Source organism: Danio aesculapii, chromosome 15 (genome assembly GCF_903798145.1).
Source record: "Danio aesculapii chromosome 15, fDanAes4.1, whole genome shotgun sequence".
NCBI lineage: Eukaryota > Metazoa > Chordata > Actinopteri > Cypriniformes > Danionidae > Danio > Danio aesculapii.
Genome location: NC_079449.1, coordinates 7,639,489 through 7,653,889, shown reverse-complemented (window position 1 = coordinate 7,653,889; position 14,401 = coordinate 7,639,489). Strand labels below are relative to the sequence as shown.

At 36.1% G+C, this 14,401-nt stretch overlaps 1 protein-coding gene across 1 annotated transcript in view; it reads right to left on the bottom strand.

Moving 5' to 3' along the window:
- Positions 1-11,779: 11,779 nt before the first annotated feature.
- Positions 11,780-14,401, bottom strand: part of ccdc150 (coiled-coil domain containing 150) — a 55,326-nt gene continuing 52,704 nt past the window's right edge. The window contains exon 24 of the mRNA XM_056474315.1: positions 11,780-12,875. Coding sequence (XP_056330290.1) covers positions 12,744-12,875 — 132 coding nt within the window. The 3' untranslated portion in view covers positions 11,780-12,743. The remainder of the gene's footprint in view (positions 12,876-14,401) is intronic.

The following is a 14,401-nucleotide window of genomic DNA, read 5'->3' as shown; positions in this document are numbered from 1 at the left end:
TTCGTTTTTAGTTAGCTTTTTACTCCCACTCCCAGCCATACTGTACATTGGAACGTAATATTTGAGGGGCGTCCAAAGCAAGAATCACACCTCTAGTTGGGGGAAACAAAATATGGGGAAACAGAATCTAGTTCTGGCTGAAAAGTTAATAAACATAAGCATTATGTTACATTTCTTACATTTGAATCATCTGATTGAGCGAAATGGAGTAAACAGTATATTTCAGTGATTTGCCTTTAACTCAGAACTAACTTTGGACACTCGTTCCAGTAAATGCAAAGTTTCTTGCAGAAAAATGCAATACATTTTTGAGAGAAAAGGATCTGAACCTTGAATATTTTAAACCTAAATCCTTAATATATTGAAAATCTGGAGTGACATTTCAAAGTAAGGCCAAAACAAAGATAATATAGTGCTTGTTTCCAGAGGCTGAGGAAGCCTAAAACTTCATAAAAGTGTGATTTTGCTGGTGAACACCTCTGAACTAGCATTGGTCCTTCGTGGTTTTTCCGTTTATTCCATTCACTGCTCAGTCCAAGATAAAAAACGTGAACCCTGAAGATGTTCAATCAGACTAAATTGCAGATTTCAAACTTCTTTTTACCCCAAAGCAGGGGCGTCCAAACTCAGTCCTGGAGGGCCAGTGTGCTGCACAGTTTAGTTCCAACTTCCTTCAACACATCTGCCTGGAAGCTTCTAGTATACCTAGAAAGAGCTCTAATTGGGGATTGAAGTAAACTTTGCAGGACACCCGCCATTCCAGGATGGAGTTTGGACACCCCTGCCCTAAACCAATGGTCTCATTTCTCAATTCTCAGCTTAGCTCTGCATAGTTTAGCTCCAACCACCTCCAACTCACACCTGCTTAATAGTCTCTAGTAATCGTTAACACCTTGATTAGTTGGATCAGCTGTGTTTATTAGGGTTGGAGCAAAACTGTGCAGAGTCACGGCCCTCCAGGATTCCAGTTTGCCCTAAACAAATGCCCTAAACAAAGAACTGCAATTACATCAAGGCCTTCACAACACTCTTCTTGGAAACACATCTGAAGCACTCAGCATGGCTTTCTATTTCTTTATTAATACTTTAACTGCATGTTAAATCAATAAAGGTTTTAAGGCACATATTTAGATCCAAGTCCTGCTGGAACACATTTTAAAACAAGAGCATGTTTGCCGTTGGGATTGTATATCACAGATGTGTCATAGAAACATGCACTCCATGGTGCATTCGCTCGCACGGTTGAACCAAAAAAAAACATCAGCGACCGCTTGTTAAGAGGCATTCGGTAATGAGCATTCAGAAGTATACATTCTGGATAACATTCATTTCTGTCAGCAACGGTTTCATGTGTTGCCCATCAATGTTCGTTTGTGTGTGCGTAAGCGTGCATGCTACAGACATGTGCAATACTACTAGTCACTTCTCACTTGTACAGACTTCGAGCGCAGAAGCTTCAGATCTGTTCCTGGATCAGTCCGACTGCGTCTCAGGTGCTTTGGCATATAACTGGAACCCTGTAAATGCATTTGTAGCCAACATGGCCACCACAGACACCAATGCTGGTGGCTGAAAGAGGCGCTCTGTTGGAAACCAAAATGGAAGACTCCTTCAACAAACTCCAATCGTGGCACAGAAAGTCAATCCATTCATCCTTATGATTGTGTTCAATCCACATCGAACGTAACACTGGGAAAGAATGAGGGGGAAAGGATAGAGAAAGACGAGGACAGGGGACATTTGGCTGTTTTGAGTCTTTTTACTCAATGGCTCCGGGTCTGGTGGCCACATAAACAAAGAGAACGATGAGCAGCACAAGGACAACGAGCGTCGGTAAAACGACAGTCGTCACCTGCTCTCGCGCCTCATGCATGGCCTGTTTGCGCTCTTTTTTGTCTTTCCATGACTCTTTTTTCGGTTTGCCCTTCAGCTGCCGCATGGCTTAGTGTGTGTCCACACAACGGGTCACCGGCGATCCCAAAGAAAAACCCAGATGAAGCCCTCCTGTTAAAACATAGTATTGAGATGTTAAATATTGCCATTCATTTGTTTTAATTTGTAAAGCACAAAGTCCATTCATTCTTATATTATTTAAGTGAATTAATCCCTGCAAGTAGATTAAATGAAATAAAAAAGTTTGATTTGGTAATCTTCAATCAAATTCTGAGTGTTTCTGCGTTTGTAATGGCGGTTCTTTTCTGTTGACGTCAGTTTGACGGCTTCAGCTACAATATTTTTAGCCACGCCCCTCTTTTAATTTGCTATGAGAAAATGATGCACAAAAATAAAGCCCCTTGATAGAAGTTGAAAGCACATGAACACAGTTACTCTGAATTAAATCTAGTTTTTTGGTATATTTTTAATTTCATATATATATGTATACACACACACAACAGTTCTGTCTGGTTCTCAAATCTGATTGGCTGATAGCCGTGTGCTATTCTGCAATAACGGCACTCGTACAGCTTCTTCACCCTTGTGTATGTATGACAGCAGATCAATAAACTCACTACAGTTTGACAAATATTGGAGCTGTTGGACAACATAATGTACTTTTGAGGCGTTTTTTTAGGCGAGATTGTAGTTGTTTAGATTGCAACTATGCAGTTTATTTAAAAGGATAGTGTCTATTTTAAATATTTACAATTTCAGAGATTCAGGGCGTCAGCAGCCATCAGCCTGTCATACTAAGCAGAGCAAAGACGGTTGATGTTCCACCACAAGATAAACACAGACCGCGTAAGTACTTAGTGGAGGAAAACTTCAAACTTCAGCTGATCAAATCATTATAAAACAGGTAAGTAAGATTCTAAGTCAATCTCTCTCTTTTGTATGTTGTAGTGCTGTTTTTACACCATAGTAATCTGGTAGTGTTGGCTTTCCTTTGATTTTTTGGGGTTAATTATTGTGATCTCTCGATTGCAACAGAGACATACTGCAAAATGTCTGTAGACTGATGGTATTTCACACCGTTCAGCCTTATAATCTTAAAATTTAAGCAGTATCACCTGTTTTTATCATCACTTTAGACATTACGCTAGAGAATCATTCAAATGCTAGCTCTAAAGTGATGTTGGTGAAGTAGCAACGGTTTCTGCTGTTCTAACATCAGCTGCAGATGTGAATGTATCGCAGAAGAAAGTAGTTCCTCATACAAAAAGATTTTTGAGACTCCATGTTTGATTTCCTTTTTTTTTTATACACATGATTATGTCATTAAACTGTTGTATAAATGCAATATCACACTCGTAGCAGTGTGATTGGCTGTATATCATCACTGGTGGGACACTAAGACACTTGGCCTGCGACCTTGAGGCAGTGCATGCCTCCCACCATTGCCAATATACAGCCATAGCAAACTGCTACTTGTGTGATATTGCATATATATCTTTTCTATCTAATTGTCTTCACACACATTGTATGGGGACCCTTGTGTATGTGTAAGAACAGTTTAAAAAAAGTTTACTTACAAAACAAGAAACACTAACCTTGTTTAAAAAAAACATAAATGAAATTTGTATTTTTAAAGCTTTTTTGCGAGACATTTAAGTCATGATATTCAGTGGGAAAAGCAATTGGGATTTGATCGGAAAATCATGAAAAAATAAACAGAAAAGTTGTTGCAGTGGCACAGTAGGTTATGACTTAATAATGTACACTGATGAATAATGCACAATAAAACCAGGAGTGTAAAACATGAATATTAATAAACTATTAATAAATTATACAATTAATATATTGTTAATACACAACACCAGTTTGATTACATATTAATTTGTTTTATTCCAATGTGATTCTGCAGCGTGTCACATAAATATTTAAGTATGTCATATGAATTATGTATGCATAATATATTTATTAAAAGAAAAACTTTTAAAGACAGAAAATAGCATGCCTTTAATCTGTAAACACCAACAAAAGGTGGACAGACGGACAGACAGACAGACAGACAGACAGACAGACAGACAGACAGACAGACAGATAGATAGATAGATAGATAGATAGATAGATAGATGCATACAGACAGACAGACAGATGGATAGATGGACAACGACAGACAGACAGACAGACAGACAGACAGACAGATAGACAGATAGATAGATAGATAGATAGATAGATAGATAGATAGATAGATAGATAGATAGATAGATAGATAGATAGATAGATAGACAGATAGGTGGACAGACAGACAGACAGACAGATAGACAGACAGATAGGTGGACAGACAGACAGACAGACAGATAGATAGATGCATACAGACGGACAGACAGACAGACAGATGGATAGATGGACAAAGACAGACAGACAGACAGACAGACAGACAGACAGACAGACAGATAGATAGATAGATAGATAGATAGATAGATAGATAGATAGATAGATAGATAGATAGATAGATAGATAGATAGATAGATAGATAGATAGATAGATAGATAGAGACAGATGGACGGAAGGATGGATGGATAGACGGAGAGATGAAGAGATAGATGGACGGACGGACAGATAGATGGATAGACAGACAGACAGACAGACAGACAGACAGACAGACAGATAGACAGATAGATAGATAGATAGATAGATAGATAGATAGATAGATAGATAGATAGATAGATAGATAGACAGACAGATAGATGCAGACAGACAGACAGACAGACAGACAGATAGGTGGACAGACAGACAGACAGATAGATAGATGCAGACAGACAGACAGACAGACAGACAGACAGACAGATAGATAGATAGATAGATAGATAGATAGATAGATAGATAGATAGATAGATAGATAGATAGATAGATAGATAGATAGATAGATAGATAGATAGACAGACAGATAGGTGGACAGACAGACAGACAGATAGATAGATGCATACAGACGGACAGACAGACAGACAGACAGACAGACAGACAGACAGACACAGATAGACAGATAGATAGATAGATAGATAGATAGATAGATAGATAGATAGATAGATAGATAGATAGATAGATAGATAGATAGATAGATAGACAGACGGACGGACGGACGGACGGACGGACGGACGGACGGACGGACGGACGGACAGACGAATAGATAGATAGACGGACGGACAGACAGTCAGACAGATAGATACAGAAGGATGGATGGATGGATAAACCATTATGGCGATATCTTAATAATGTAGACTGATGCACAATAATACCAGCAATGCCCATTAACAGATCAATGTACTTTTAATAATGAATAAAACTTTGATTTGACATTTCTATTTTTTTTAATGGCAAATAGTCCTTCTGTTACTTTTGTATGAATGTTTAGTAATTCTAAACTTAAGAAATAAAATTTGCTGAAGTTGTTCAAGTAGTTTTGATATGGAAAAAACAGCATACCACACTTTCCCTTCAGAATAAAAATATATACATGAAATATTGCTCCATGTCTGCGGCTTCATACCTATAGTAACTTTTTCCAACCGTAGTCATGGCAACTGAGCAAAGGCCAGCTCTGAGAAATGTGAAATGCAGCAGTGCGAAGAGAGAGAGAGAGAGAGAGAGAGAGAGAGAGAGAGAGAAAGAGAGAGAGAGAAGCACAATTCCCACCCAGGCAAACAGGAACTGGGTGTTGTATCCTGAATCTTAAGATTGTGTGATTTTGTGCACACTTCAAGTGTGTCCCGTAATGAACTACTTGCTTAAGGGTGAAGAAGTGTGTGTAAACTTTATACATATTTAAATCCCTTTAACAAACAAAACTTAAGTCAGTTTTCACTTTCTCTGTAGCATAATACTACAGTGGACTTCAGTAATCTGGGTCATGAAGATGTGGAAGTGTTTTAATGTACTAGTAGGCAAATGTGGCACATGTTAAAGTAGACCTATTCAGAGTCTAAACAAATATAAACGCTGAAATATGCATAATATAGTTGAAATTCATTTAAATTCATCTTTATTTCTATAGCGCTTCAATGTAGACTGTCAAAGCAACTTAACATAGAAGTCCTAGAACAGGAGTGCCCAAACTCGGTCCTGGAGGTCCGGTGTCCTGCAAAGTTCAGTTCCAACCCCAATCAGACACACCTAGGCTAGCTAATCAAGCTCTTATCAGGCTTTCAAGAAACATCCTTGCAGATGTGTTGAGGCAAGTTGGAGCTAAAATCTGCAGAATATCGGCCCTACAGGTCTACAGGCCCCAAATTTGGACACCCCTGATCTAGAAAACTGAAATTGTCAGTCCAGTTTTGTGAGATGTGAGACAGTAGAGCTGAAACTCATCATTGTTGATTAGTGGATAATGATTTTACTTTGAATAAGTCTAATGACTGAAACTAATGTTTATATACACAAAACAAGTGTTTACTTCATTATATATATTTTTATATCACATAATATATTTTGATCCATCACAAAACCATATGGGACTTCAGATTTAGTGATTTTTGAGATTTCTACATTACAAGATAGCAGAACAAATACATGGTTTCTGTAGGTTTCACCAGGTTAAATTTAAGATTTTTAGACATTTTAAGATTATTATAAATAAAACATTAAACCTATACAGTGCTAGGGATTAAATGCTAAGAATTTTTTTTCCCGAAAATTAGTTATAAAAGATTTTCACTTGCCCTATCAAAAAATGAGTATAACTGAACACATTTAATAATAATAATAATAATAATAATATAGGCCAGGTCAGTATCCCCAACATGGGAACTATTAAACAAATGTTACTGTAAAGAAAGTAATTAAATTATTATGGTAAATAGAGTTAAAAATGCAATCTTTAAATAAAAGGTTTTGTTGAGATGGATTGTTGGTGAATGTATGGGTGTTAATAGCCAGATTGGGTAACAATATATGAACAAAGGAAAATTAAGACCTGTTAAAAAAAACAAAAAAACATTTAAGACCAACAACACAATATTTCAGCAGATTTAACTTTTTAAGGCCCAAAATTTTGTTTTTTTGAGATTTAAGACACTTTTGAGATTTAAGAAACTTTAAGACCCCGCGGACACCCTGAAATATAATTCCCATTGATGAATATTTTAAGACTGAACAATATTTGGCTGAGATATAACTACTTAAAAATCTGAGGTATACAAAATGTATAAAGTTTAAAAAACTGAGAAAATCAAGTCTAAAGTAAGCTCTTAGCAATGCATATTACTAATCTAAAGTGTAATTTTGTAATAAAAATCTACAAAACATGTTGATGAAACATGATCGGTACTTAATACTCTGATGATTTTTGGCATAAAAGCAAAATCAATATATTTGATCCATTCAATGTATTTGTGGCTGTTGCCAAAAATATACCCCTGCAACATTAGATTAGTTTTGTGGTCCAAGGTCACATATTTGTAATGTCACAGACAGGGGCGGACTTAACCAACAAGCGAGGTAAGCAGCCACTTAGGGCCCCGGGGAATTAGAGGGCCCCGATCAATGCCAAGAAGCCGATCTTAATCATATAGCTCTTTTATACATCTTCTATCATATGTTGAAAAATCTGTGTGTATATATTCAGATTTTAATGTTATCACTTCTTTTCAAATCTGGGCCCCCCCTGAATAATAGAACGTTCCTTCTGTACTGCACATGCAAATATTAAAATCTAATCACAAATACGACTAATTAACTGTACATAGTTTGTGAACTTGATTTTTTTTTTTATTGGTGAATTTATTGTATTTAATTTTACATTACAAAAATAAAAGTGCCCCTTAAAATATATTTTAACATGAAAAAAATCAAGAAAAAAATATCTATGCACTGTAAAAAAATCCTGTTTGCCTTAAATTTTTGAGCTAAATCAAAATAACCATGAGTCCACTGAACTTATATTATGTTAAAATGACTTAAAACAGCTTGCGTAACTTTTAAAATTAAGTTAGAACATGATTAATGTAGTTAAATGAGTTACAATGAACTAAAATCATATGCTGTCATGACTAATTGATCATATAGTTTTTTACAGTGTAGAGAAAGAGGGTGTTTTGAGTTTCAATGCTATGGCCCCATACCTGGACTTGCTTAGGGCCCCCAAAATCACCAAGTCCCGCCCCTGGGGACAGATTCTTAAGTAAATATCTTCCTAAATTACATTAACTCACTCATATAATACAAATAAGCACATTTACACAACATCCCAAAGCACCATACAGCATAGCACGGATGTAAATAAGCGCTGATGGGTGTCACATTAAGAATCAGCTCTACAGGTGGGTGTGACATCTCGTGTTGTGCTCAACTTCTTTTGAAGACCAAAACAAGTTACACTTCTCAGTATGTGAGCTGAAAGCGTGTTAAAATTACCCCCTAGAAAGGCAGCGGTGTCCTGTTCAGACTGTGGAACATACTAGAAATCTACCGCATGACAGCGTGAGCGCCGCACTTTCTCTTCTGCATTAAAGTTGCGTGGCGGTGTTTACAATGAAACGAGTTCCTACCGACAACAAACCATCGACCTGTTGCATGCAAATGACTTGAAAAGTATCCAGTACCACTTCACAGTCACACACACGGCTCGCCCTGTTGCTTGTGATAATGCACTAATGTGGTCTGCGTCTCGTTCACTTCCACGCACTTTTCGCTTACCGCTGCAGTCTCTGTGTTCCGCTACACCCGCGCGCAGCGCCCGGAGGGGTTTCGTACTGTACGGTTTGAATGTTTTCCGCAGTCGTTGTCACGGTTCCCGGAGGTTTTCAGTGAGTGAGCGGGGGCTCGACCGAGATTACGTGGCAGTAATGGAGCGTCACGCGCACGAGGAGGCCGAGGAGGAGGCGCGCGCACGAACGAGCGCGCTCTCCCTGTCTGCGGGGGCACGAGAGGAGGTGAAAACGAAATAAAGAAAACATCTGTAGTGTCTGTGAATCCGCACTACCGACAGAGGGAGACAAGGAGGCGTTCAATGCTCAATGTTGGGAATTAGAATTACTAACATGGAAAATCTACACGAACAGACTGTATTACTTCAATTTAAACATGGAAAAATAAAGCCTGTATCCGAAATCACCCCCTATAACCTTAAATAGTGCACTATTTAAGGGAGGAGGCATTTCTAGTGGTGTCTGAAACTATAATGGACATTATTAAGTGCACTCAATCAATCCCACAATGCACCGCAATAACGAGTCTACAACCCATGTACACTCAACAGCTAGAAATAATGCACTGTGAATAGTTTGCGCCAAATGAATTTCCGCATCTGACCACTAGATGGCATTTAAAGCACAATTTTACCTGTGCATGTTTCAAAATCAAATATTCTTAAAGTAACAATGTTTGTATAGGCTGCATGACAGAAATCAAACGTCTTTGTTTCATTACTAATAGTAATGAAACTAATACAAATAAACAGTTCTCACTATGAAGGCTGATTTATACTTCTGCGTCAAGCGCACGCATAGTGTCGCCAAAGAGCTTAGAAGCACCAAGAGGCGACACTCAATAGAACGTTCCATTGCAACAGCAGCGCCCAGCGATTCCGCCATTCTGGAGTGAAAGTGATCGGCCATCCATTGGATCGTATTGCTGTCATGATGGCAAGCAGCTGCTGTTTTTTATTTATTCATTTAAAAAGCGCATCAAAGCTGAAATACAACCTGAAAGACGACAAATACAACACTTAAAATCATAGACTGGTGATCATCAGCACTTTTAATAGTTTAATTTACAGACTTAATGTTTAATTTATTAACCATATTTGTTTTCTAGAAACTGTCACTTTTAGGTGAAATTACTTTAAATTACTTTAACAGTTTACGCACTGGAATAATACAAATTAATACTGGAATATTAAATTAAATTAACAACTTTCAAAATGGGAGGTTGATAACAGAGTAACAGTACTTTTTGTTGGAGTATTATATTATAATAGTACATAGTATTTTTTCCAGTGTTGTCTATTAAAAAGTTATTTAAAAAGCTACTTTCTCCAAATGTATTTTTTATTTATATATATTTTTTATTCATGATTTTTAATGCTGTCATTAAAAATCATGGAGGCCATACAAACTACCAGATAATGTAGTTTTTAGCAACAGAGTGTTGCCTCTTGGTGATTCTATGCTCTTTTGTGTCGCATAGCCCTTGTCATGGCTGACGCCGATGCTGACGACCACCTCTCAAAAATGTAAATGCACCTCACAACAATGCGTAGCGCAAGCTCTGTGATTGGTCGCCTTGGTAGTGGTGATAAGCGTGGGCGGTGCTGAGAGCCGTGAGCCTGATGGAGTGATTGTTTATAAGTGTCAAGTTGCTTGAAGGAGCTCCAGATGGAAACTTTTGTTTTGTGTTTACCTTATGATTAAAGTTGTTGCATGTCCGCTGGTTCCCAGTTCTGAATGAGCGAGTTTTAGCAACTTGTAGCTCAGAAAAAAAAAAAAAAAAACACCCACAAAGAAACTCGATACAGAGGAACATAGAAGCCTACTGCCAGCTAGTGTTTCAGAAGTGTTATTGCAGAGCAACACAAACAGCATGCAGAAGTGTAAATACTAAAGTGAGAACAAATTTAGTTACAAGCTAGCTAGTAGTTACTAAGACCCCAGTGTGGACTTTAAGTTCCAGTTTAAGAAAGAACTTACAATTTCAGAGATTCAGGGCGTCAGCAGCCATTAGCCTGTCATACTAAGCAGAGCAAAGACGGTTGATGTTCCACTACAAGATGTCGACACAGACCGCATAAGTACTTAGTGGAGGAAAACTTCAAACTTCAGCTGATCAAATCATTATAAAACAGGTAAGTAAGATTCTAAGTCAATCTCTCTCTCTTTTGTATGTTGTAGTGCTGTTTTTACACCATAGTAATCTGGTAGTGTTTGCTTTCCCTTGATTTTTTGTGGTTAATTATTGTGATCTCCCGATTGCAACAGAGACATACTGGAAAATGTCTGTAGACTGATGGTATTTCACACCGTTCAGCCTTATAATCTTAAAATTTAAGCAGTATCACCTGTTTTTATCATCACTTTAGACATTACGCTAGAGAATCATTCAAATGCTAGCCCTAAAGTGATGTTGGTGAAGAAGCAACGGTTTCTGCTGTTCTAACATCAGCTGCAGATGTGAATGTATGGCAGAAGAAAGTAGTTTCTCATACAAAAAGAGCAACACGAACAGCATGCAGAAGTGTAAATACTAAAGTGAGAACAAATATAGTTACAAACTAGCTAGTAGTTACTAAGACCCCAGTGTGGACTTTAAGTTCCAGTTGAAGAAAGAACTTACAATCAGCTTTATTCCTGATGAATAAAAGGACTAAGCCGAAAAAATGAATGAATTTTAAAAGAACACATTCTAATGTGTTTAATGTCTTTTCTCCAGCGCCTAGACTGCAGCTCTGCACAAGATGTTTGGCCATAGGAGAAATGGTCGTGCCCAAATAAGCCTGGTTTCTCTCGAGTTTTTTTTAATTCTTCACTTTCACCAATTGGTGAAGTTTTTTCCTCGCCGCTGTCACCCCTAGCTTGCATGGTTCGGGATCTGTAGAGCTGCGCATCGATGGATTGCTCTTCAGAGTTTGGACTCTCAGTAGTGACTATTAAACCACACAGAACTTAGCTAAACTGAACTAAACTTAAACTCTGAACTGACACTTTCAATTTTCTATGATCTTCTATGTGAAACTGCTTTGACACAATCTACATTGTAAAAGCGCTATGGAAATAAAGGTGAATTGAATTGAATTAATGTACAAAAAATAAAGCTCTATTACACTTTAATAGTTGGTGAAACTCACATGAAAATAAGTAAATTACGATATTTTATTATAATTACAAACTTTATTGACAAGACCAAATATTGTGTTGCTATAAAACAGCATAAATAGCACACCTAAATATACAAACAAAATAAAGGTGACCCTCTCTTACAGCTATTTATTTTTTTGCACAATTTTAGAGCTTTGTTTTTTGGGTAAAGGAGTTTGACCTTGTGTTTATTGCGACTGCAGGGACAGAACGTGTTTAACATGAGTAATTTGACAATCATTTGAGAATGTGGTCATAAAGTGCAGCTCTGGTTCCACTTCATTTTATGAGCAGCAAGTGCACAGACCATCATCGTCTCTGTCTGTCCACACACACATTTTTCGAGTGTGCTTTTTTAGATCCAAGCAAAAATATGGCGCAGTTAATTTATGATATACAGTTGAAGTCAGAATTATTCGCCAGTAAATATTTTTTCTTTCTTATTTTATATATATATTTCCTAAATGATGTTTAACAGAGCAAGGAAATTTTCACAGTATTTGCTATAATATTTTTTCTTCTGGAGAAAGTCTTATTTGTTTTATTTTAGCTAGAATAAAAGCAGTTTTTAATTAGTTTAAACCATTTAGGGTCAAAACTATTAGCCCCTTTAAGCAATATTTGTGTTGATCGACTAAAGAACAAACCATCATTATACAATGACTTACCTAATTACCCTAACTCACCTAATTAAGCCTTTAAATGTCAATTTAAGCCAAATACTAGTATCTTGAAAAACATATAGTCAAATGTTATTTACTGTCATCATGACCAGGATAAAAGAAATCAATTATTAGAAATTAGTTATTAAAATTATTATGTTTAGAAATGTGTTGAAAAAATCTCTCCGTTAAACAGAAATTGGGGGGAAAATATATAGCCGGGTTAATAATTCTGACTTCAACTGTACATGTTTGATTCAACACACCTACTGTAGAGATTTACATTCAAGCAGACGACCTACTTCTCCATGATCTATGAGGTGTTGATGCACATATCTATGACTGTCTGTTTTCAGGTGGTCAGTGTGCGTACTCTTCTGGGTTTGTAATTGCCAGTGATGCGACCCAGCTCTTTCTTGATCTCCCAGCGCTGTAGTGCTGATGCCCAGGGTTCCAGTTCAGGGTCAAAAAAGCAAACATGAGTCTAAAAACAGAGCACAAGCTTTAGGTTAGGAAGAAAACGGTTAAAATAATATCCCTGAGATGTAAATTTTAAAGTTTTAATTCAGACAAGGCATTAAAAATACAGACAATCTGTAATAAATATAGGTGAAGTCAGAATTATTAGCCCTCCTGTGATTTTTTTCCAGCTATAACAATGATTAATAGAGCAAGAATTTTTCATATTTCCTATAACATTTTTTCTTCTGGAGAAAGTCTTATTTGTTTTATTTCGGCTAGAATAAAAGCAGTTTTTAATTTTTAAAAACTATTTAAGGTCAATATTATTAGCCCCCTTAAGCTATATATTTTTTGGATACTCTACAGAACAAACCACTGTTATACGATGACTTGCCTAATTACCCTAACTTGCCTAAATAACCAAATTAGCCTAGTTAATTCTTAAAATGTCACTTTAAACTGTGTCCTAGTATGCTGAAAGATAAAAGAAATCAGTTATTAGAAATGTGTTATTAACACTATTATGTTTAGAAATGGGTTGAAAAAAATCTGTAGTTATAGAAATTGTGGAAAATAAATACAGGTGGGCTAATAATTCAGAAGCACTTCAACTGTATATGCATGTATTTATGTTATATACAGGTCACAGTATATGGATAAACTCCTCACTAATATATCTTTTAAATTAACATTTTATAGGATGTGTTACAATATTATATCTGTGAATATACATTAGATTAATCAGCATTGAAGCCAAATCTGGAGCTAATCTGACAAAATAACTTACGAAATGGTCAAAACATTTGTACAAACAAACTAATGTGTTAGGGGAAAATATTGAATAAATTCTTTAGACAGAGTTAAAATTCATCCGTTTCATATATACAGGTATATCTGTTTAATAATGTTTTGTTCGGATGCATCAAAAAATATTACCTAAAATCATTCAAAGATTGAGAAATGGATAATATATTTATGCTGAGCACTGTACATGCATATATATGTTTATTGAGTTTATTAAACACATGTATACATAAACATACATAAGTCATTTTTATATATGTATAAATCTATATTTAAATGTACAGCTTTAATGTTATCAGTAGTAGTACTGTTCAAAAGTTTAAGGTTGGTAGGATTTTTAAACATTTTGGGAAATAGTGTTTTTGCACCATATTGTGAAATATTACTACAAATTAAAATAATTGTTTTGTATTGTAATATGCTTTATTTTATATTTTATTTATTCATGTGGTAGAAAACTGTTTCCTCTGTCACATGATCCTATATATGCTAATTTGTTGCTTAATAAGTATTATTATTATATTATTAATATTTTTGTGGAAACTTATACATTTCTAAGGATTCTTTGGTGAATGGAGATATTAAAAGGAAAAGCATTTATTGGAAATAGAAATCTTTTGCGACATTATAAATGTCTGTCACTTTTAGTCAAATGCATTAAAATTATGAGCATTTAAAAAAAACCATAAACAGAAAAGATTTTTTTGTGGAAACTTCTCCATTTCTAAGTAAGTAAGTAATGTG